At 48.0% G+C, this 25,592-nt stretch overlaps 2 protein-coding genes across 2 annotated transcripts in view; one reads left to right on the top strand and one right to left on the bottom strand.

Annotated features, from left to right (window-relative positions):
• The window catches only part of SYN3 (synapsin III), a gene marked incomplete at both ends in the record, with an annotated part of 318,172 nt that overhangs the window by 62,752 nt on the left and 229,828 nt on the right, over nucleotides 1-25,592 (top strand). The window lies entirely within an intron of this gene.
• The window catches only part of TIMP3 (TIMP metallopeptidase inhibitor 3), a 48,413-nt gene that overhangs the window by 5,543 nt on the left and 17,278 nt on the right, over nucleotides 1-25,592 (bottom strand). Inside the window, exon 2 of the mRNA XM_080935337.1 lies at nucleotides 5,128-5,210. Coding sequence (XP_080791463.1) covers nucleotides 5,128-5,210 — 83 coding nt within the window. The remainder of the gene's footprint in view (nucleotides 1-5,127; nucleotides 5,211-25,592) is intronic.

The following is a 25,592-nucleotide window of genomic DNA, read 5'->3' as shown; positions in this document are numbered from 1 at the left end:
ACACCACAGGAGGTCATTGATTCTTTTCCCTAAGCCAGGGTGTGTCTTCCTATACAGCCATGTACGTGAGCTATCCACCTGCCCCACCCCACTCCTCTACCTACAAACACATCTGCACATCACAGATTCCAGGCAGCTACTAGGAAAAGCTCCCAGGGCTCTATGCAAGGTTCGAGGGGACAGCCAGCCAGGCGGCTGGCCTTCACGTGCCATCTCTGTGACAGGCTGGTGTATATGGGCAATATTCTTACTCACAGGATTCTCACAAGGGCCCTGAGAGTAGGTACTAAGAACTGCATTTTTCACATGGGGACACTGATATAAATTCTATTTGGTTGGAGGAGGGTGAGCTCAGGCCAAGCATTTTCTTAAATTCTTTTTTTTTTTTTTTTTTTTTTTTCTGACACTGAGTTTCTTTACTCAAGGTGAAGCCTATACACATGGATGTAAAAATAAAATAAAATAAAATAAAATAAAATAAAACTTCTTAATTAAGGATATTATTATTACTAGGTTACACCATGTTAAATTCATCTACAACATGAGCGGGCAAAGTGGCTGCACCCCTTGGAAATATTCGAAATACATGACAATATCTTTTATGGATAACACGGCAAAGACAATGCCGCAGGAGAGCGGACAGAGAGCAAGGGTGTCGGTGAGCTCTCTCTCACATGTAGCCTTGGCTACAGAGTTTCATGGGCCCAGGGGTAGTGAGGCTGAGGGTAGGTTACGGCTAGAATATGTAGCCGCTGAAGGACCTGGGCGGCGGAAGCTTTGGTCCCATTATACAAGGTTCAAGCCTGGACGTTTGATGGGCTCAGAGGCTTGTCTATGGTCAGACACTTGGTAAACAGCAGGGCACAAAGTCCAAGCAAGATAACCCACAGTCTGTGGCCTTGATGATCATCGGTCACTACCTCCCCTCGCAGCCTTTGAAGCTTAGGACCCAGGGCTCTCTCAGCAGCAGAGGCTCCTCCCATCTCTAGGTCTTGTGGGTCCTGTGTCACAGTGTGCCTTGAGTACCTGGCTGTGTGACTTTAACAGAGACCAAACACATCCAGTGACCCTAGAATGAGGGAGTCCATGTGTGCTACAAAAGCCCCGATCTACTGAGGCCACACTGTCAGCTGTGAGCCAGGGAAGAGGGAAGATGGGTGGGGACACTGAGGCCTGGCCTGATCCTTACTTCTCAAAGGGCCTTGAATGTCTGGTTGTCACTAGCCCTACATGAAGAGCTTTAGGATAGAACAATTCCTTAGCATGCATTATTAGTTACCATATCATTAACATATGCCCTTGTACCCCTTTGGTGCCTCACTGTTGTTTGATCTGTCCACACCTTCTAACAGGCAAATTGGCTAGTAGAGGCATGTGGTCCACGGGGTTCAAGGCTGACTGTTGGAAGTACACAATCTAGAGAGAGGCAGGCCTCTGCTTGTTTACAGAGTGTGCTCCCCTGCTGGCATGGACACCTTCCCAACCCTTCTGCTACCCTGGGGCTTTGCATCAAAACAAGTAACAGAACACGGGGTTCAGTTACACCATGGGGGAGCACAGCTGGTGGGCTCCACAGGAAACACATTTAAGACTCCTGATGTGAGCAGTACCATCACCAAGGCCTGCAAAGAAAAAGGCACACTGACTTCTGCGCCAGGTAAACTGTTCATGCTGTTTCAGGTTTTAGTAAATATTTCCACTAAGCACTTAGTGGATGACAACGCTGTAGGTCTCAGCAAGGGCTAGATAAGAATCTTGCACCATAAGCTTCTCGGGCATTGGAGGACAATGGCTTCCCGAGGCCTGAAGGTCAAGGGGTCTTGCTGCTGGAGGAAACCCTGCAGGTGCTCATTGGCCCCAACAAACCACTAAGGGAAGGGCCCAGCACATTTCAACCGCCCAGCAGATCTGTCCTGGCCCCAGTTAGAACAAGCAAAACACATGACCAGCACATGTTCCCCTGGGATCCTCCTGGGACCAACTGGGACATAATGTCCCCCACGTGCTGTCCCTTGCAGCGTGCCTGTGCAGCACAAACAATAGCCCCTGGCAAAACAAACTGCTTTCCCATGGTCCTGATGGGAGATAAGGCCCCCACAATGACAGAGGCCAATTCTGGAAACTTCCACCTTTGAACCACAACTCAATCCCAGCTAATCTTTAAGTGTGGGTTTACAATAAGCTCCTGCAATGTACTTAAAGCCTCCTGTCCTTCCCCTACACCGTGGGGTCTGTGTGCACTAAACGAATGCCCGAGAGAAGAAAGGAAGGCCTTGTGCCTGTCTTCAGAGGCCAGAAACCCTGGCTTTCTCGTGTCCTCTGTTCTCTAAGTTCCTTCAGTCCTGCTCCAAGATTGCCTGGCTTCCATATCTGACCCTCTGGAGTAGCCAGATCCGCTATAACAAACCTTCTAGGGAGCAGTGCCAGCCTCAGCAGCCTGAATCCCGACACTTCGGATGCTCCCTTTGCAGGTTGCACACCAGTCACCTGTTGATCACATACCAGCAAACCCATCCCTTAAGTCCCCCTGAGGGAACTAGACATGAGCAGGTGAGGGGAGTCCCCACAGTTGATAGAGGTGAGTAGTCCGCCTGCAGGCCCCATACTTTGTTAACCTCTTTGCCCTCTAAGACCAGATGGTAAAAACCCTACAGTTCGCCACTTTCTAGTCCTGTACTCTTCTTACCTGTTACATACGTCCCAAGTGTTTGTGACCACACCACTACGAAGATGACTATGAGGCTGTTTCACAAACCTGGCGTGAAGCTAATTTATACAAAGACTTAGCAGATCACTTGGGGCATAGAATCTGCTCAATAAATGCTGCTTACTAAAGTCAATTAATAGTTGTGACAAGTGTGTCCTTTTCTCCCCATCTTACAGCCCAATCAGTGCTAAGTACAGGGCTTGGGGGGTGGCTAAAGAGGATGAATGGACAGACTCCAGTTTCTATCCAGTACCTGCTCTGTCATGCTGGCAGATGGTCCCTCTAGATAAAAAGGCACTGACAGGTTTTGTGGGTCATAACATAGGGTTGGGAAGAGAACCCAAGTTAATGAAAGGCATTCAATATGGCTAATGAGGAAAGCAAGATAGCAGGGTGATCTGGGAAGTCGTGTCAATGCCAGTAACTCATGCAAGCGTCCTTCCTCCAAAGAAGCTCCTGTTACACCTTTTTCAGGCTGCACATCAAGAGCCACATACACTTAGGAAAGGTCCCCTAATGCCTCAGTTTGAGCCTGGCATCCAACTTTAATTAAATGCATGACTCTGGCCATTTGGATTCCCATTGGACCTAATCAGGAATAAGTGAAAGAGGACTATATTGAACACCTATCACCCTGACACCATGAACCCAGCTGAGTCTGAGCAGGCTAGCCTAAGAGTGCTTGCTGGCAGGCTGGCGGGTGAAAGTTAGGTAGCCTCCAAACAATTCCCACTAGTGGGTGTGACAACAGCCAGGGACATTCTGCTGACAGAAAGGCCTCTGGTAACTGGGCTTCTAAGCCCTGAAGGCAGGAAGGAAGGCAAGCCAGTTTAGGAATTCCTGCCTCCCGGCTATTTCTCTGCAGTAACCTCCAAGTTTCGGACAACGGAGGTTGTTGCTCATTAGACAGAGGAGAGGCCTCCACTGTGATCAGAAACTCTGGCCTTCCTTTTCCGAATGCCAGAGGTTGCAAAATGGGGTTCGGGGTCCTTAATACTGTCCTGGCTTCCCACCTCCACCCACTCCTGGCCTCCGGGCTGTCTGAAGACATAAGCTGCTCTCATGACCCAAGCTCAGGCAGCCAAGGGCAGCTGGCCAGGGCTAACTCTGAACATTACATAACCAAGAGCCTGGGAGTGTTTCCAGAATTGAAGCCAGAGCAACAGGTTCCACAGAATTAGTGCATCTAGCCACAGACCTCAGGAGGGAAGAAAGAGGCCTGAAGGTCAGCCTCTAGAATAGAGGCTCCACCTAGAAGTGAGTCACCTCTCACTCTCCAGACAAGTCCAACCCGGGTCTGCACACTGGTCTCCTCTGAGGATTTTCTCAGACCTGTGGGTCTCGCCTCCACCTCTTTCATTAGGTGGGAAGCATTTTCCAAGTTCTGCCTGCTACATGTCAGAAAACACCCCCACCCCAGTGTCCGAAGCTACGGAGATCAGCAATGAGCAAAAGGGCAGGCAGTTCACAGGGACCATCTTGAAGTCATGACCAGTCAGCGCATGTATGAGAACTCTAATCCTAAAGTAGAAAACTGCCTTGTGGACTTACAGCCTGCAAACACAGCGATCTGTATAGAGACAGGCGCTTGAAAGGCACAGGGGTAGAGGAACAGCTGAGTTATTCAAGCTGAAGCACCAATCCTTAACGCCACTTAGGAAAAAGTAAGGACATGCTTTCAGCAGCTACTACTGGCTCCTGCTTAGAATAGACAGTACCACTTAGGATGCCTGAACCGTGAGGGTGTATAAGGTGCTAAGCCCAACCCCACACTGCCAACAGGTGGCAAACACTGTGGTTGGGAAAACACTGGGCCACAGTCAATGAACTCTTTTAGAGTAGCAACAAGACCAGGACGTGGGTGTTCTGTATTTTCCTTATGATAGTCTTCCCTGGGAGGATTAGAAACCTCAATGTGTTGGGTGAACAGTCTGATGGTGTGAATTTGTTTAGCAGATATTCCTAATGAAGCACAACGCAGGAACGCAGGAGGACAGGCAGAGCTGGAAAATAGAGAATACGTGTGCTCAACACTTATTCAATGTGAAGACAAGAGGAACGTCTCATATAACTTTAGTGATTGTGCTGGCTCTGTGGGCACAACATGGCTCGCCCCACAAGGGCTTTTGGGGACCACGTGGTCCACTCTGAGGATCTTAGAGGTGTTGTGCCAAAGAAGGGTAACAAAGCTAGCTGCTATCTGGTTCCAGTTCCAAGGCTCAGCTTCCTAACAAAAACCTGTGAGAGGCTCTACCTGTGCTGGCTTTGGAGCAAGCAGCTACCCATGTCTTCCGGCTGCCTCGGCAGCTCCTTGGAGCTGAGCAAACACATTCCAGTTCCAACCACTTGGCCTCCCTTGACCATGATTCTTCTGGCAAATCCCCCAAATCCCTCCTGGGGCCAGTGATGATGTCACTCACCTTCATCTGCTTAATAGTGTAGACCAGAGTGCCAAAGGGTCCCTCCTTCACCAGCTTCTTTCCCACCACTTTGGCCCGGATCACTGCAGAGAGGGCAAGACAGAGAGGGAGGGGTTATGAAGGCCTGAACCGCACCTGGATCTGCCACAGCCGTGTGATGAACTCCAGCTCTCTTAGCACCACAAGTCAGCACTCTCAGTGTCCCTGCGTACACAGCTCTGAGCACTGAGTATAGGTCTAAAGGAGCCTAATGACTTATCTTCATCCCAGCCCCACTATTGTAATCCAAGATACGTAGGAAAGTTTAATTCTGGATTCCTGTCCCTAAAGTGGAATTCACAGTAATCCGAATTCTCCGAACTGAAGCAATTAGCTGAAACAAAGCCGGCGAAACATACCTGTCACCTTTGACGTAGCTTTATTAGCTCTTAGAACCGTGGAGAGATCACGGCAGTGGGCACACTCGGTGCACACAGACTGTACGCATCGGGATCAGTCATTACTTGCTCTCTCAGTTCCTCCCACTAACAGTGCATGTTGTCTCCAGACATGCGGAGAACCGGCAGTGTCTGGCATGCCCTGGTGAGACTTTTCTCGTGGATGCAGAGGGATTGACTGAGATGATTAAGACATTCCTCCATCTGTTCCTACTAGACTGTAAAAGACACCCCTTTTCTCTCAAGTAGTCTTCAGGGCTCTTAAGTGAGATTTTCCCAGCAACCAGTCGAGGATTGGAAGGGGTGTGTCATCAGATGTGTGTGGGGGAGGGGTCACCTAATTATAAGAACCCTTAAGAGGCAGGGGCTGCAGCAGGGGGCAGTGGCAGATGAAGCTCTCCTGCTAAAACCTGCAGAATCGAGACTTTTTTACTGGCTTTGAGCCAGACTCTTTAGCTCTAAGGTGCTATTGAGGTTCCAACCTTAAGCTCCTTCTGACATGGAACAAACACACACCTCATTCCAACACACTTTTTGAGTAAATATCCAAAACACACTTGTTGAATAGAATACCCTTTATGGATACAAAAGGGTATTACACACACACACACACACAGAGAGAGAGAGAGAGAGAGAGAGAGAGAGAGAGAGAGAGAGAGAGAGACAGACAGACAGAGACAGAGACACAGAAGCAGAGAGAGACAGAGAAAGAGAGACAGACAGAGAGAGAAAGAGAAAGAGAGACTTTCTGCTAGATCACTCTTTGCCCTTGTAGATATCCCATAATGCTTCTAAACTTTTTGACTGGTATTTTTGCTTTAAAAACATCTTCATGAGGAGGAACCAAGTCCCCATCCCCCAGAGCCTGAATCCCACTTTTGTGGTCAGACATGAAATCAGAAGTGCAGTGAATGGATAACACCCCTAGATCTTTTTTATCATCCTGGCCACACGAAGCCCACAGGCAAAGCCAGCATCCGAGCTGATACGGTTCAGGTTAAGAAAGTGTGAATGGCTGTTTCCAGGTCTGCTGTAAGAGCCAACATGGACAGGGTGCCAGAGTGACTCCCCAGGGTTCTGCCTCCATTTCTTGTGTCTCCCTTTGCAAGAGCATCTGTTGTCATCTTTCCCAGAAGCTACAGGGACTCTTTCATCTACTCTAGCCTCAGGGGAACTCTGGAAGAGCCCCGACTGCTCGGCAGAAAGCAGACCCACCTGGGCTTGACAACTGATTCTCAAGAACTAACGTGGCCTGGAAAGTAAGGCTTTGACTAAGGAGAAACGTAAGAGGGATTCTTTTAAACGACAGCATCTGTATATCCTGACTTGCAAAGAGGTCACCTTGATTTGGACATAAAATCTCTTAAGCAAGCCTGGCCTGTAAATCTGGGTACTTCTGGAAGCTTCTGCCCATGAGGTCAGCCAAATCTCTTCTTACCCTGAAATAGCCTGAGCTTGGAACTTTTTCATCTGGGAACAGTTTAGGGAAAACACACTGAGTTTTTTGTGCTTGGGGAGTTGCATTAGAGTTCAGATCCCACCTTTGCTGTGTGACCTCACTACAGCTTCTTCCCCCTTAGATCTCTCTGGGCTTTCTTGGCCCAGTGCCACCCACATGGATTACAAGAGACACACTTGTAAATAGTGGAGAAATACCATGAAGACCTGGGCTTAGCAGGAGTCAGATTCTAGCATCACATGGTGCTGTGTGACCATGGGGTTTTTTCTTAAACCTCTCTGGACCTTAGTTCCCTAATGCATAGAGCAAGAGCCATGATAGCAGTCCTCAAAGTTGCTCTGAGAGCCAAGAATGGAGATCAAGATCATTATGTCATCTACACACCATACATCTTGGCTCACTGTCAGTAAGTAGCATCGTTACCACGAACAAGACCTCATTTGACATCTGTCTGTCCATAAGCTCTGTCAGCTAAAAGCTGTCAGCGTTCCATGAGATTAGGGTAGAGGCTGGCTGGGATGAAAGTGAAGGAAAGTTCATTAAAATACCTTGTTAAAAAACACAGAGAAAGGTATGGGAGCACACACTAGGAGACCAGGACGAGTTTGTGTGAGGCCTTGAGACTGTAGCACCTCCACCATCAGTGCCCCACCTTGTCACTACAGAGAGCCCAACAGTAACCTAGTGTGACCTGCCAAACAAGATGGTGTCTGTGGTCCAAAGAGATGGATGCAAAAACAGGGTAGAGGCTACATCAAGTCAGACAAAGGGCAGCTCTACAAGCAGATAAGGTTGTTACTTTCCTTCCTCCCCAGTCCGTCTCCTTTCGCTAACAGTGTAGACCCCAACTGCACAAGCTTTAAACAGTAATAGTTCCAGGGCAATCAGATCACTGGTGAGTCTCTAGCAACCCCACATATTCACTAAAAGAGAAGACACCCTGGAGCTGGCCCATGTCTCTCCCCACAACCTCCACCCTGCTCCACCAATCTTAACCACCATCAGTCAAACACAGACCTTTGTTCCCCTGGCCTGATGAATGGGTTTTCTACTGACAGGCTGGAAGGATGAGCAAAGGGGCTGCCGGTCTGGCTACTGCATGGAACAAAGGCTCCCAAGTTAATGGAGATCACCTATCTCAGTCTCCCACCATCCCAGTTCATATATCCTCTCCTAGGAGTCACGTGGCTCAACCCTGAAAATGTAGAGACTCAAGGGTAGACAGCCCTCTGTGTAAGCTGTCCAAGAAAGGCAGAGCAGGAATTCCTGACTCCACCAGCTGCCCACCCACTGGTCAGCAGCTCCTTATCTCTTTGCACTGCACCTGCAAACACAGCAAAGGAAAAAGCAGCTGCTGTTAACCGACTATGCCTTGTGTGCCAAGCCCTGTGTGCACACGTCACTGTGTTCCCAGGGTGATGCTGTAAGGTGGGAATTATTATACCTGTTATTAGTACCTACTGAGCAGTTTTGCATCCTACTGTGGATAGTCCCCTGAGGAAGAAGACTGGCATTGAATCTTGGCAGAATAGTTCATAACTGTACCCTGCACCCACTGTCAACCCTAATGAGTCTAGAGAAGACTGGTACTTAAATGGGGGATGCCTAATGTGTCCCCAACCTTGAGGCTACCCTTCACATTCATTCTTTCTCCCTCCCTCCTTTCTTCTCTCCCCCTTCCTCCCCTCCCTTAGTAGCAAGAATCTACAAAGAGTTACCATCAACAGATAAGGGTAAATCATTCACTCAGCTTATTGTACTTTCCCTGGCACAGGACAATGTGTATGTATACAGTGCTTTGCAACCTTGGAGATGAGCAGGTAATTCAGAAGCAGGGGGCTCAACAGCACTTGCAGACTCGTAGGACTTTTTTTTTTTTTTTTTTTTTTTTTTTTGACTCATTAGAGGGAAAACAGAAACCTTCCCTGGGAATACATAGCACCCTCCATTTCTCATCCTTTACAAGGTCCGTCTCTGAGACCTGTTGCCCCTCGGGATGCTTGATGTCACTACATTTGAGGACAAGGCAGTAGGAATGAAGATGGAAGAGGCCTAGAAGCCCCTGGGTTTCCCTGGTTCTCGGCCTTGTGGATGCCACAGCCCCAGCTCCTTAAAATCCCTATAAAATGGCTCAAGCCAGGTCAGTGCAAAAAAGAGCTCTAGAGAGTCAGTGATAATAACCAGAAGTAGCAGGAAGCTCAAGGCGCCTGCTTGACGTCCCATCCTAGCAGACAAACGGTGGGACGTGATTACCAACCTCCCAGGTGCTCTTTCTCCTCACCTCACCAAAGCCATTTTTCAAAATTATGCATACCATCCAAGAGAGTCAGTCCAATCCATGGCGTGTTCTTAGCTAATCATTCTCCTACTCACAGCTGTGGTTTTCTATGCAGCTCGTGTTAAGTGACAACGTCCGCCTGCTTGGAACCTCAATCTGGAACTTCCACGACCCCTATGCCTCTGTTTGGCACTCACACCTGATATTCTACTGGGCTGTGTGAGGTACGACTTATCCAACATGGAGCTCTCTTGGTAACAGACCAAACTCATAACTGAACCTCTGACTTCTCAGTCTCGGGGAATGGCAGCTTGCTCGGGGCCTATACCCATTACTCCAGACACACAGAGTCTTGCTAGGTCTGGACGGCCTTGCTCCACTCCTGCACAGCTCCCGTCACCACCTATTTTCTACGTCCTGATCAGGCCGCCATGTCTATTCCCTCCCAGCACCCCTCTCCCCACACCCACAGTCCCTCCACCACGCTATGGCCTCATTGTGTTCTAGCGGACACCTGCCACCATTGGGTCACTGGGGTGCTGACTAACTGTATTTCCCCAGCAGAATGAATGCAGGCTCCCGAGGCAGGCTCTTTCTCTAGCTCTACTCACAGAACCCAGGAGGACCTGAAACATCCCAGGCTTGTGCTGAATACACTAAGTTCAGTGTGATTTCCACATATACAGCGAGCACCACACACAAAGAGGATGACTTAAAGACAGATAAGTAACTCTCTTGTGTAGACTGGGGAAAATAGCCAAGTCTTTCTAAGCTTTCAATCCATCAAAATGGGATAAGGGCAATTCTCAGTTGGAAGGTCAGGCAAACATCTGTCCATTCACCATTGACTAAGGCCTGTGCCTGACTTGGAGAATAAAGAGATAAATGAGGCTCCGAAGAACTGTAAGTCCAAAGGCAGGAGAAACACACAATGATAGGAAGGACAGCAAACAGAGGAAGGAACCGGGGTCACAGCCCCCATGACACAAGGGAGGGGAGTCTGCTTGGAGGAGGGGCATCAGGAACATCTGTTCTAGATCCATCCTGCAGAAGACACCTTGTTTGGTGCATCTGAAATGAAAGGAAGCAGAAATCTGGACCAGACTTTGGGAGGAAGGGGGAGGGCAAGGAACTGGCTGGGAATGAAGAAAACCTGCAGCTGGTTCCGAGTCAAGCCAGGGCCTTCTTTCCACTTTCCAGGAAGACACCCCTTCTTCCCCAAATAGGCACTTCCTACAGCCTATCCTAGTTCCTCAGGGTTCTTCTCCCTTGTCATTTTCAAAGGCCCTTTTTGTTGATGTCGTGGCCAAGGCCAGACATTGTAAAATGCACTCCCGGTCAAGATAAGCAGGCTCCAGTTCAAAGCCTGTCCTGACTCTTTCCGTTAAGTAAAAATATTAATCTTGGTTTTATTTAAGCAGGGGTTTTTTGGCAAGAAATGAACGCCTGTGGCTAAAAATAAACCCGATCCACACACGCTTAGAAAATCTGGAAAACCACAATCATTTCAGCCCAATTCCATCTCAGGGAACACCATTAAAACCTCCCCACTCCAGAGCTCATGGTTCATGGTGGCTGGTACTCTCTCTGTGCTCCAGGGCCTCTGGACAACCCTGGCCTGGGATGCTTAGTTCTTAGTCCTTGGGCCTAGCAAGAGGGAAGAAGGATTTGTGGAGGGTCCTGTCTTGTAGGCACTGTGTAAGTCTGCTTGAGCCAGGAACCAGGAACCAGCCCCAGCTGACATTGTTTGTGTAAGAAATAAAGGAGCCATGGAAGGGAGTCAAGGGAATACAGGTCCAGGAGGTCAGATTGCCTGGACTTGGTCACCCAAAAGGAACAAAACCAAACCTCCAGCATGCTCCTGCTTTCCTTTTCACAATGGTGACCTCAGTGTGAAGCACTTAATCTCTAAACCAATTGCTTTTAAAGGCACTCACCCTTAGTTGCTCCCTGGGCCACTGGAAATTTGGGAGAAAGATATGCATCATTTTGCCAAGGACAGGGCAAAAGTCCTAAGGTGGCTGGCTCCTGGATATTAAGTTGACTTAGCTGGGAGCAAAGACCTCAAATCTGAGGAGTACATTGTAGTTCTGTGGTGTGGGTTTGTAAGGCACCAGGAAGCTGGCAATTGGGCTTCTACTTCCTTCCCACGAATCTGTCTACACTCGGTGGTGTCTCTTTAACTGAAATACTGCCTCTCCTAGGAAACCTGTCTCTATAGGCAAGGCTGCCCCTATATACTCTCTTCTGTTCCAATACATTTCTTTTCCTTCTGGAGATTTTTCTTATGTGATGAGTTCTTTGGGACTCAGCATCATCCCTTGTAACCAGACGACGGGTAAAACCTGCCTGTCAGTGGTGCTCAGCATTAAGCTTACAGTGCAACAGGCTCCTGAAAGTGTTCTCTGAATGCGTGAATGAATGAAATGAATGAATTAATTAATGAATGAGTGAATGAGGCTGGGAAAGGGAATGCAGGGTAACAGAAATACACAGGATTGTTTTCCCATCTTGCCTCCTGGAGTAGAGAGTCAAGAGTCCTGGTTCCTGAGGGCTTTTTCAAGAAAGAAAATGAAAGAGGAGGAAGAAGAGAAGGAGTAGGTGGGATAGGAAGAAGGAGAAGAAAGGAGAAAGGAGGGATAAGAAGGAGGAGGAAGAGGAGGAAGAGGAGTGAGGGAAGGAGGAAGGAGAAGGAGGAGGAAGAAGAAGGAAGATAAAGTGAAATTTGTCCAAGAAGTAAGAAGAGACCCTGGTTCCAAAGAGGGAAGATTCAAACTCCAAAGAAGTGAGCCACAGGATGTCACAAGAAGCCTCAACTGACCTGCTGTCTCTGTGGAAGGGCTGCACTCAGACCCCCATGAGAGATGAGAGACTCAGGCCCAGGAACCTAAAGAAAGCTCCCACCTAAAGCTCTTCCGAGCCTCACCACTGGTTCCCTTGCTGCCTCGTTAGGCAGGAGAAGCAGGTTCGGCCACTCCTTCTGGCCACACCCACCCTGTGTTTTTCTGCATATTTCACTGTTTGTGTTTCTCTTTTCATCTTCTGCCCCCCCCTCCCTTCTTTCTCTTCCTCTTCTGCTGTAGCACTTGGGGTTGATCTATTAGCTGCTCAGTGTTTATTCAGAAGGCTATAAAGCTCTATGGTCCAACGCCAAGCCTAGAGAGCTGGCAATAACAGGTGGCCAAGCCTTCTTTCTGTTCCATGAGACAAGACAGAAGCAGGAGGGCACAGAACTCCACAGGAGAAGAGGTGGCATTCTTCTCTAGCTGCCATCAGAGAGGTCACTAGAGCCAGAAGCCATCAGCCCTGATGATCAGAGGAGTAAGCAAAGGTAAAAACCTATAGACTCGAGATCGTAGCCTACAGAGTAACAACACTGCCTGCAGTGGGACTCATTTTCCAGGTGAGCATCGGTTCCTCAAGGACATCCAAAGCTCTGGGACACCTCAAGACACTGGTTTAGGTCTTACATACCCCTCTTTGTGCCAAACACACAAGGGGTCTCTTCTGCTTTTTCAACCCATTTTAGGGATTCAAAGTTAAGATTTAACATACCCCTGAACCTCCCATAGCCTTCCCTCACCTCAAACCCCTTAACCTCCTAGAGTGGCTTTACCTAGGAGTTTGGTTGGTCTTCCGTGCTGTGACCAGAGAAGATATGCTATCTAGGGTGCTCATTGACTTCTGCCAAGCTCAGACTCACTCAGGGTTCAGGGCTGTCCCCTTGCTCTTTGCCATTGGCTCACACTTGGCAAGGGGGCTTGGGCCACCCCCACCCTCCCTCCTGGGCTCCAGCCCCTTCCCATGGGCCCATGGGAAACTTTATCCCACACAAGTAGCCACCAGAATAGCCGCCTGGTCTTCAACCACAGCTTCTTTGAAGCAATGCCCAGAAAAATACCGTGCCCTCCAACGGTTCTCAGAACACTGAGCTTTCAGGTCAGGTCGTTTCTGAGAGCAGAACAGCGGGCAGCATCTCAGAGGTTTTCCATAGCATTTGATTTTTCTTTCCTCCTAATTGGGATTTTGTTTGCTAGAAGAGCTGAGGGATTCTGGGAGAGGTTTAGGAACTAGTCCACCATTAAGCCAAGGGACCTCTCCTCTGCACACCAGACCTGCAGACTGCAATTCTGTTCCCAGAAGGCACCAGGGGGGAACAGGGGGTGTTACTGTGGTTTGAGCATTCAGAAATATCTGCTCTGTTTCTATAGTGTATTTATTTGGCACAGATGTCAAGAAACTCTGGCATGACTTTAGCGTGGTCTTTGGGTAGCTTCTCAAGTAGTCAGAGCTTCCTCCGGCTTTCTCTCCTACACGCCAGCAAGGTGGTGAATAGATAGGGAACAAGCTGGAAGGGTCCCACTGGAAACAAGTGTTACTGGCCCCAGCCCACCAGCCCAACTCCCACGCCCAGCACATGATGGACACTCAGGTAGAACAGGCATGAGAAAAACTCTCAAGTGTGTAATCCCTAAGACAGTTAATCAGAGACAACCATCATGGAGGGTGGGAAGGAATGCTCTGAGATAAGCTCCAAGTGCCTCTTCAAGTCCCACCTGTTTTAAACAAAATATAGGTAAGGAACACGAATCGCTGCCTCTTCTGGTCATGGTAGGTAATGACAGAATTGTAAAACCTACTCCCACCATATTTTTGTTATTTCTGAGCCATCTTCCCTGGTCTGGTCAGTGTAACTGAAGAGAAGGGTCAGTGATAAAGAGGGGACCCCCAGCACCTGAACCTCCTGGGGTACACACACTTCAGGCACAGTGTCAGACGGTGAAATGTAACGGTGAGGTAGAGACACACTTGTAGATAATATATCTGCTCCTTAGAACTAATCAGTGTTGTTTTTACTGGATACAGAGAGAGAGAGAGAGAGAGAGAGAGAGAGAGAGAGAGAGAGAGAGAGAGAGAGAGAGAGAGAGAGAGAGAGAGAGAAATGGACTCGGGGGACTCGATAAACTTTTCAGAGCTCATACAACTAGAAATTAAAGACAGATGTGCCCGGCCACAGAGCTCACCCCTCTTCTATTACTCAATAATTAGCAAACGTGGAATGTACAACCAAAAGGTCAAATACATCAGAAATGAGGAATGACAGGAGACTGCCAGGGCTGACAACTCGGGGAAGGGCTTAGGAAAGCCACTGCTGCTGAGGGCTTTGAGGGGAAATGGCTCCTTCAAACCCGTGCCATGTCTAAAGATTCTACCGCAACCTGGGTTTAGTTTCCAGAGCTCATGTGGATTTGTTCTCGCTTCTAGGATGGCTTCTGGTTTTACAGGCCATGCAGGGTTTACGTGTTTCCATCAGCCAGCATCAGAATGCACTGTGAACAAGGGTTGATGTAATAAACTCAACTCAAGTATGACCACACCTTATTGTGGGACATTTGGGTCCTGTAACCTAGGGCAACTGCTTCAGAAAAAGCATCCTCAAAACATGCGCAACACAGTTCATTGCTCCTTCCCACCTTTACTGCATAGCTGAAGTCAGCGTTTTGCCTCAGTGAACCTAATTGACTTCCCACGGGTAGGCTTTTGACTCTGCCCATCCGTGGGAAGTGATATTAACGAAGAGAGCTTAGCTACTTGGAGAAACACACTTAATCGCTGCTTCTGGGTGATAACAACACAGAGTGAAAAGGGATAAATTTCCAATGCTGTGCTAATAGTGTTCTTTTACTATAAGCAACAGGGGTCCTGCAGCTGGGTATATGTAACCTAACCTGGACCCAAAATGCAAGCGGGAGCCTGTTAACAACTGTCCCCAATAACGAGGAATCTACTGTCTTTGATCTTATCACCCGTTCAACACTGTTTATCCATTACATCACTCAGGTACTTATATTCAGGTACTGTACGTGATCAGTGCTGAGCACTTTATATGGATTGTCCCCTTTTGAGCTCCATTAAGACCCCATGGAGAAAGTGTTGTCATCAGCACCATCTCATGGCATTGCAGCTCATGGGAGGAAGTGATCTTCCTGAGAGCATCGAACGATAATTGGGAGACCAGCATGTCCATCAAGAAGTGCCAGCTTAACCACGTTTCAACGGAGCCACAGGACTTCCAGAGACATTGAGAATAACTTCCTTTAACTTTCCTGCCATGGCAAACCAGAGCTAATTGGTGTGTGCAGTGGGGGAGGCACTGTGACCTAGGCCAGGCTCTCCTGTCTTTTGACTATTGCATTATCTCTCTGTGGTAACCTCCTAATTAGTTGACATGGTGATCATACACGTCAGAAGAGTGCTTGCATTTTCCCCAAGTCATTGTCAGGGTATTGTCACAGATTCTGAGGGTCCCTTTGCTGCCTCTGGCCCTCTTTCTTGCTCTCCCCGTCATTCTCTTCTTGTTTGCACCCTTCGGCTCTAACAGCCATGGCAAGGAATGAGTGCAGACAGATTGGGAAGAGGAGGAGTATCCACCAGGGCACAACGTGGGAAAGGGTCAAAACTTCCCTACTCAGGATGGTCTTACTTGTGGCCATTCAACCTAAAGCACCATCACTGTCTATTTAAGATCTTGAGTGTAGACAATCTGTTATGAGGGTAGATCTTCAGCGTTACCACAGCAAAATTAAATAAGCATCATTGTAATCATCATCATCTAGTGTTTTCAAAACAGACTCTGCTTCCGGTGTGATTTAATGAGTTCTTCCTGTCACTAATACGGGGTATGAAGATAGGAGAGAGAACCGTATTATACACTAAGCCCTGAGTGGCAGGAAGGGTACCCCCTGGGGTAGGGGCACTTGGGAACTAGATTCACAGTGTCTTCCCTTCGTTTCCTGTGTGAGTTTTGCCTACTTTTTAGATCCTTCCACTCTACATGAAGATCAAGTTGGAAAGGCTATATATACTCCAACCCCCTTAACCTCTTGGGGCCTAACCTAGTTTATTGGCCCTTTTTGTATTTCTTGTTTAGGCATTTTTCCCTTCAGTTAGACTCCACTGTGTTATGTACACTGTGTTCTGCAGAGTCATACTTCTGAGCACTGAAGTTACTGGGGTGTGTCTGGCCTTGTCCTAAGGGTCCTTCTCGGTATATTCCCCATCTCTGTGGTTTGAATTTATGTAGACTCGAGGTAGAAGTGAATATGGAGAAGCGCTAATCAGCTCCCTGGGTCCTTCTGCCGTTCAATGTGGCAGAGACCATTTGTTAATGAGAAGTAAGGGCCATGCAGACAGGCCATGGTGTCACCAGAGGCTCGGCTGAGAAGGACTCGCTTTGAGTGGAGTGGTGCTAAAAGCTCATGTCTCCTTTGGGCCCTCCTAGTTACCTTGTGGACAGCGACTACCCATCACCTCTCCCCACAAAATAACGCAGCATGGGTAATGAGCCCCCTCAGAGGAAGCTGCTCTGAACCTAAGAGCTGGCTGGCTCCCTTCACCAGAGCCTCGGGCCCTAGGGGGACGGTGGAGGAACCAGAGACACCTCAGTTTTCCTTCCCAACAGCCTGGAACCTGGCTTACTCACATCCTTGACACAGAAGTTTCTTTTTATGAAATACAAGGAAGATTAATTTGGTCTCACTTTGGGGATTTTTTTTTTTCTTCATGTCCCTTATCTTCCCCACCCCTATGCCCTTGGTTTGATATTTCTCTCTTCCTCTCTCTTCCTCCCTTTCCCACTCAGAGAAAAACATAAGCAAAACACTGTTCAGACTGTGGGTAGCCTCTACTTCCCTCTGCGTCCACAGGCCCACAGGAAACACCTTGCGGAACCTGCTGGGAGAGCTGGAACAGAGGGAGGTATGCACTGGGGGTCCCAGGCCTGGCTGGCTCCACAGGCTGGGCACAGGAAACAGGAGCAGGAATGCAGGCCCTGGAAGTCACAGTTGGGGGGGCAGGTGTTTTCCAGTGGGAAGCCCTTACATTTGTTTTATCTATTACCAATTACATATAGCTATTTGTTGTGAGAGGAGGGAGAATGAGGAGGGAAGGGGGGAACAAGAGAAAATTGGTAGCTCCCAGGCATCTCCTTTTGGAAATTTATCAGTCACTCTTACAGTGCAAGCTGCATGCTGTGTAGAGGTCAAGACTATAACAACTTAGGGATAACCTAGAACTGGGGATTAAATCTGCCTTCCAACTTCTGTGACTATGTGTGTGAGTGTGTGTGTGTGTGTTTCTGTGTGTGTATGTATGTGTGAATGTGTGTGTGACTGTGTGTATGTATGTGTGTGTGAGTGTGTGTGTGTGAGTGTGTGAGTGTGTGTGAGTGTGTGTGGATGTGAGTGTGTGTGTGAATGTGTGTATGAGTGTGTGTGTGAGTGTGTGTGTGTGTGAGAGTGTATGTGTGTGTGTGTGTGTGTGTGTGTGTGTGTGTGTGTATGATGATGATGATGATGATGATGATGATGATGATGACGGGAATTCAATCTAGGACCTTGCCCTTGCTAGGTAAATTCTTTATCATTGAGCTGTATCAGCCAGTCCTTGAAAAAATAATTTCAAGACCAGGTCTTATCCCATACCCTCAACTGGCCTTGAACATATGTTCTGCCTGCTTTCACTTCCCAAGGATCTATGACTACGGTTCATCTCTCTTACCCTTTGAGTGCTGAAAATGGAGATGTGTGAGAAGCTTCCCTGGCAGCAGATGGACGGGAGCAGAGATCAATAGCCAGACATTCATGTGAAGAGAGTCTAAATCCAGGGTCTTTATTGGGCCCCTCCCCCCAGGAATCAGGGAATCCCATGAACAGGGAAAAAGAGATTGTAGGAGTCAGAGAGTATGGAGGGCACGGGGGACATAGTCCACTGAATCGTATCAGGGCTCATATGGGCTCACAGAGACTGAAGTGGCAAACACAAGGCCCTCATGGATCTGCACCAGGTCCTCTGCTTATGTTGTGGCTGTTAGCTTAGTGTTTCTGTGGGAGTGGGTACATCTCTGACTCTTTTGCCTGTTTGGGGGACTCTTTTCCTCCTGTTGGAATGATTGTCCAGCTTCTATAGGAGGCTTTTTGCCTTGTCTTATATCTTGTTTTGTCCTGTTTAGCTGTTGTCTCTTGGAGGCCAGCTCCTTTCTGAAGAGTCATGGGGATAGAGGAGTGGCTCTGGGAGAGAAGGGAGATGGAGGGAGGATGGGGAGATAGGAGAGCTGAGAGTGGAGGGAGGGGAAGCTGTGGTCGGGATTGAATGAGAGAAGAATCTATTTTAAATTTAAAAAAAAGAAAATTAAAGAAAAATGGAGATGCAAATTCACACCTTATAGGGGTGTGAGTACTGAGATACAGGTCATAAGAGAGGCAGCAACATTAATTATTTTGGAAGTGGCTCCCGGGGCCATAAAGAAGCTAGAGGGTGATAAGCAAGAGAACCAATACGTTCTAAGGAAAAAAAAATGGGGGGAGATAGCTGACCCCCACATGGGCATTTCAGGCTCACAGCCTGGCTGCCAACATCCTCCCTCATGGAATGGCGGCTGCCCCACTTACTCTTGGCCAGCGCATTTCAGTTTCAGGTCAGGTAGAAGCACAGGACGTTGGCTGGTACCCATCCAAGTGGACAGTGCAGAAAAGCCCAGCAAGAGAAGGGAGAGGAAACATGGATACAAATGCTAACTCGTGATTGAAGTCTTTCAGGTGGCATCCTGGTGCTTCCTGGGAGTGGGAAGCATTTGGATGAATCCAAAATAGCATGTTAGTGTGTGCGCTTGGCCTTTCCAAAACCTGCCTTCCAACAACATTTCATGTGGGTGTGGGAAGCCAATCTTGGTAATAGAAAGTTAGGTCTGAGAGCCATAGCTTGGCAGGCCTGCTTGGGCCAGGGTCAGTAGCCAGAGCCAGGCATTGTTCTGGTTGGAGGAAGGAACAGCCAGTGGCCAGCAGTCTGTGGGAGGTGAAGGCCAGACCCAGACCAATTAGGGTCTGATGGAAAGCAGGACCCCTCTTTATGAGTCAGGATGCCAGTGCCCTTTCTGCTCTGAAGATGCTGGCTAACAGGAACATCTGGCACCAGTCATCTTCCCAGGAGGAGAAGCAAGCCTGCATAGGAGTGCAAATGAAGAGCTGAAGGCCTGAGGCCTGGGCTGCACCCCCACCCCCACTCTATGTTAGTTATAATGAACTGCCAACTGGGAGCTGGCTGAGCAAAAGGGGGGCATGTTTCTTTGCTCTGTCAACAGGTTGGTAGCAATTATAGGTATTCTTTGGTAATCAACAGGAAAATTCATGCTCAGCACCACCAGGCATGATCATGAAAGGATGCTCAGATCAACGGTAGCACTAATTTAATGTGCTCTTGTGCTTAAGCCTGGGGTCAGCTATGTGGCTAGACAGACCAAGTGTTGCCTCGCTGAATTTAGCAGATGCTAATTTGTCCGTGTCTTATTCAGCAGTATACTTGGAGAGGTTGACTTGGTGACATGTGACTTGACATATTTCAGTCAAGTCTAAGTCTATTATAAGGAGTAATCTGATAGTCTTCCTCAACCCCCAAGGATACCCCTGAAGCAGTGGAAAGGTAAGGGCTAGTTGCCCCAGAAATGCTGTTTTTGTCCTTCCTGACCCCAAGGGGAAGGAACAAATGTGAATTTTGTCAAGGGATTGACTTTCTCAGGATGTTCAATGTCACTCTGTGCCAGCATCACTCCCCTCTGGTGGTGTCAGCACTGAATCTAGTACTCAGGTGCACAAAGCATGAAGAAGAAAAGTGTAGCACGAAGGGAGTATGTTGTTTTTCCCAGGCCCAGCCCAAAGAGCCTATAGCAGGTAGACCAGAACTCCCAGATGAAGTGAGGAAACTTCGACTCTATTACCTAGACTTCAAACTCTTGGTATCATCATGGACAAGTCATTTCTCACCCTTGCTTTCTCAAGGAATTGAGGAATGATTGAACAGATAGTCTTAAAGGCTGTAAGTTGAAATGGTACTGCTTGTGGTCTAGAAAACTCCCCAAGAAGAACAGACAATTTCTGGCCCTTCCTCCCTAGGTGCACATAGCTCAGCAAATGACTAATATTAGTGACCTCTTTCTGATACAGCAGCCGACAGGTGGCAGAATCTCCCAGCGTCTGTATGGGAAGTCTAAAAGATCTGTTTCACATCAGCAAAGCTTACTGGCTGCCCTCAGTGATCTGCACTCAGTGGCCCTGTTAGAATTCTCCTGCTAGAGTTTTACCCACTCAAATACTGAAGCATGGAGCTAAGCTTAATCTGAACCTGGCTCCATGTTCCTCCCCTGCTGGGGACCCAAGACAAGACACTTGATCAATCTGAGTCTCAACTTCCCCCATCTATCAAAACACGTTATTTCATGTATTTTAGTCACCATTGCCTTTCCAGGAATCTTCTAAGAAGTGAGATCTCTACATTACTGGGACTTACTGTGGTAGACGTGACAAAATAAGGAAGCTGGAGGGGGAGTAAAGAGAATGGTTGGAGTAGACAAGGCTCCTTTATAATGAGAAAGGGGCCAAGAAGACAGAGGTCAGATCCCATAGAACTTTCTAGAACTTGTTAAGGAACTGAGAAGTCATGGAGAGCTTTGATCAAGCTATTGCTGGCAAGTCACTGACCCGTCAATAGCTTACTCTGGCTGCTTTTTACGCAGTGGATTGCAGGGGACTAGAGTGAAAGCAAAGAAATTAATGGCCATCGTCTCTACTCTTGCCCTCCTTGCTAGCTGGGGTCACTGTAAACCTCACAGCAGATTTCTCCTAACACCCAGAAAAGCACAGAGGCACAGGCAGGGTACAGATGGTCACATGTCTGAAGATTCGTCTGTACAAGTAGGGGCTTGCAGGGCTTGGCACCAGGCTAGCAAGAGCTGTGTCCCTGAGTGGATGGATTTCAAGGAAAAAGGGTAGGGTGGCAGACTCTGCCTGTCTAGTGCAGCTGTCTCGGTCTAGATGAATCCACATATTTAAACAGGAAACTTTGGGTGAGGCCACGCCTGGCTCTGCTTTTGCTGGTGGTGCTGGACTGGAGTAAGATAACACCCAGCAATGTGGTGAGGCTGATGCCAACGAGAAACCATTTGCTGAGTGCCTGGCACATGCTTGGCTCCCCAGCTGGCCTCCCTTTCAAGACCGGGAAGAAAGCACAGGGAGCTGGAGATCAGGTTAGCTAGGGGGCTGCAATTTCAGAGTCCCGCCCCCTATAAGGTGAATGACCTAGAGAGCCCAGCACAACTAGGGAAGTACATGCCAGCATGATGGGTTCCAGGATTGTCTTCTCACTGGGGTGTGGAGTGCTAGCCTGCAGACTGAGGTCTTGGATTCACAACCGCACCTCTAGGCTCCCACAAGTAGAAGGAGAGTGGTTATGGCAGCAGCGTGTTAGAGTTGTCGTGCAAGAAAGGGACACAGAAAAGAGTGCTCAGATCACTCACCTTCCTAATGACAGGCTGACACCTTGGTACTTAATAAATATTTGCAGAACCCAGCATGATCTAGAAGTGTCATTCCTCTAAAATATTGTGTTATCTAAAATGCCAGAAGACAGTAATTAATCAGGTGACCTGTATGTACCCACTGGCTAGTGTCAAACAAAAAGAGTGTACACTTCTCAGGACTCGAGGCATCCGTTATCCCTGCAGCATGGATCCAGAGATTCGACACGTTACAAAATAGAATGAAGGCTCCTGTTTTCTCTGCCATGATCACTGACAGTTTTGCAGTCTGCTTGCTGTGTGCTGGGGTTGTTTCTTTTGTTTAAGGATGCCACTGTGCAGAAAAACAGCAGAATGCAAACAGCATGCCTAAGATTTGCCATTTGCAGGATACCTTCGAGACTTTTCCCTAGACTGACCCAGCCCTGAGCACTCGCAGACATGGTTTCCTCTCCGGAATCATACAGAACACATTTATTGTTGACTTGTGTTCTTCCAATCCACACATGGTCATTCATATGGTCCAACCCCACGAGCTTGTTGGACAGTTTTGTAAAGATCTGTGATAAGCATCTTGTATGTTACTGTCTGTGTATACTCATGAGTATACGTACACTGGCATCTTACTTGATTGTTTTACCTGGACCTAGAAGCTATGCCCTGCCTTCAAACACATCATTTAGCCCATGAATACAAGTCAGTGGGTCCTTGGCTCACATCAACTGATGCCCCCAGCCTGTGATTCCCAAATACACTTGCTCCAATCAGGTCTGTAGACATCTCAGCGTGACAGGTAGCTGAAAGACCGTTTGACACGGCTCCTGAGATCCCATGAACTCACATTCCTCCCCCTACCCCCCTACCTTGTAGTCTCTCCCCCACAGAGGCCAGCTGGTGACAAGCCTTAAGAAAAGCCTGTCCTTTGCTACTTCTCCAAAAAACCTCTTTGTTATTTCAAAGTCGGAGGCAACCCAGTCCCAGGACAGTTAGGGGACCACCGGGAGCCTATTCATTTAGGTCACAATGTCACAGCATGAGGCCACCTTCCCAAACAAAGTTCTTTTCTGCCTTCCTGATCCTCTCCGATCATGAAAGCCCTCTGCCGGCAGTGGGCAGTTTTAGTATACTGAGTGCACAGGAAAGCTAGCTGCCCTCTCTGTGCTCAATCACAAAGGCCTGAAACATTAGTCCTTAAGTGGGAGTGGAAGAAAACGGTGTGGGTGTTTCTAGTGAAGGGGACCATGCTAATACTCCACTCAGCCAATGGCAGCAGCCCTTCTGTCCTACATGACCCTGGACAATCTGAACTCAGCTCTTCCTAAAAACGTTATCATAATACACGCTGTATATTGTGTGATACACAAGTATATATGCACATATCCTCCCTCTTAAAGATCAGTTTCCCCAGCCTGTGATTCCCAGGCAAGCATGTTCGCTGTAATGGGGGGAGGGGTGTCTAGTGATGGCTAAGTGAAGGTGAATTCTTGATCCAGCACAAAGCTGTCTTGCTTAGTACCCTTCTTGCTTACTCCCCTTACAGCCAACTGCTTGATTTAAGCTGCTCAACAACAACTATGAGTGGTGTGTGTGTGTGTGTGTGTGTGTGTGTGTGAGAGAGAGAGAGAGAGAGAGAGAGAGAGAGAGAGAGAGAGAGAGAGAGAGAGAGAAAGAGAGAGAGATACAGTGACCTTCACTTGTACAGGTGTGGAGTGAATTGCCCAAGATGCCAGTGACTGGGGGAGGTGGGCATGGGATTGTATGAGGACCAGGTCTTTCACACTGAATCCAGAGTTTCCTCCCAGCCCCCAGGTGGTCTCTCACTAGCCCTTTGAGAGCTTGCCAAGTTTTCTCTGGCCCTAGCCAGTCACCATACTGTCTGCCCAGAACCCAACCCCCAAGGTCCCACATGTTCTCTTGAGATACTCCCCTTCCTTCACGGGCTGCTCCTGCTAGCAGGTGTTCACCCACCCTTCCCAAGACTAACTCCCTCTAGGCCTGGGCCAGTCTACAGGACCCTGGATACTTCTAGACTTAGACCTCAAAAGCCTGGTTTCCCTGACTCGCTTTTGGCAAACTCCCAGTCACAGAGCTGGCCCACTTAGGAGAGAAGCAGAAGAAACCCGCCTACCCCACACCCCTTGAACACCGAAGGAACATTCTATTTGTAAATCTCTTGTGGAAGGTCCCAAAGATCCTTCCCACAGAAAGTGTCTCAGAGAAAGAGCCACACAATCTTCAGGTCCACAGAGCAATCAGGGCTCTCAGGAAGCACAGAACAAAATCTGAGAGCCACCCCCACCCCCAGGATCTATAAAGAGCATCTCAAAAAGAAACAGATCTGCTGGCTTCCATCAACCACAGAACCCTCTACGTACATGCAGAGCACCTATGGAGCAAATGTTCCTTCTATTGTTCTTTTATATGACTATAAAAGGGGCATGTCACTGTTATGAAACTACATTTTCTGAAAAATACAGGCCAAAATGACAAGCATCCAAAACTATGCACCCCATGAGTAAACAGCGTTGATATTTTGGAAGATAAACTTTCTTACTTTTCTCTAAGCATCTATACATATATTCCTGTCTTTTATTATATATATTAAAAAAGCTACTATTACTCAAAAGTGCCCCAGGGGTAGTCCCATGTTCATAAACAAAGAAACCACCTCAAGCTACTTTATGGCTTTTTGGCAGCCCACTGTGTTAATATTTTCAATTATAATTTATATAATATTTGGATAATTATATAAATGCTTTGTGAATAATTTAATAATATTTAAGACTAATACTTAAGAAATTTCTCTTTAGGAGATGTTTAGGCATCGTTGCCCAGTTCTTTCTTTGGGTCGAAAGTCTAGAAGAACAATTGTTTGTTAAAGGGTATGCCCATTTTGGAAGCATTGGATGCATAAGACCAGTATGGCTTTTCCAGTGGGGATAATACTTTTGTTATCAGTAGCCTGGGAAGGTGAGACCCATATCCGTGAGGATGGAAAAGATCAAGTACCAGGATTCCCCGTGCAGCTCTGCCAAGTTCAGGGGCATCATCTGGAAATCCCCAAAGAGATCAGCACCTGTAATGAGCCATCTGTTGGGAAGTAGGAAGAGGGTGGGCAGATGGGGGGGGATCTAGCTCTCTTTTTTCCTTAGGCAGGTGCAGAAGTAGACAGTGAGAGTGAGTGAGTATCAAGGGTCAATTAAGGCTCTTCTCTATGGGCCCTCAACGTGTCTCACCACCGACTTGGGGTGGGTGGTGGGATATGGTGCCACTATATGGAATTATGGTTAATGTCCAGGAAGGAGTCTAGCTACAGGAAACTGCCTCCTTTCCTCCCCAGGTAGCTAGTCAAACATTTTGTAACTTCCATCGGTGCCATCGATGCGCTGAGAAGGCGTTAACGGCTAGGAGAGAGCCAACACGTCTTTAGGAAGTGAAGGACACACTTCTCAGATGCAGCTTCAGGTCAGCATTGAGGGCCCTGGTCATGGCTACCATCTCTCATCTACCTTCCCACCCGCCAGTCCTGACTTAGAAACGGGACCCTTCTCACCTCGTCACTGGCAGAACCAAGGCTCAGAAACTCACATTTTACTCTCTAAAAGGCAGTGTTGGGGTCCGGATGTCTCAGTGTATCTCCCTGCATCCCTCCTCTCTCTCCCAACCACTAGGAAGAACCCTTCCTCATTACTGTGATAGTGCACATGACTCAGCTTGGGGGCATTTCCCTACATGCCTGCATCTGCACCGGGAAGATCCTGAGTTCGGAGCGGGATACTTTCTAGGGCAGAGATGTGTTGAACGGACAAGATGCTACCTGGAACTCTCACGTTGGTCATAGTTGGCTCAGGAGCTTTGAACCGACTAAGATCTTGCTCTCTACCCTTTATCCCCTATGAAATCAGCACTGACAACCTTAATTAGCAATATTTGACTTGTCCTCCG

The sequence above is a fragment of the Micromys minutus genome (genome assembly GCF_963924665.1).
Source record: "Micromys minutus genome assembly, chromosome: 22".
In the NCBI taxonomy this organism is placed as follows: Eukaryota; Metazoa; Chordata; class Mammalia; order Rodentia; family Muridae; genus Micromys; species Micromys minutus.
Note: the sequence above shows the minus strand (reverse complement) of the source record. Positions and strands in the feature narration are given on the sequence as shown.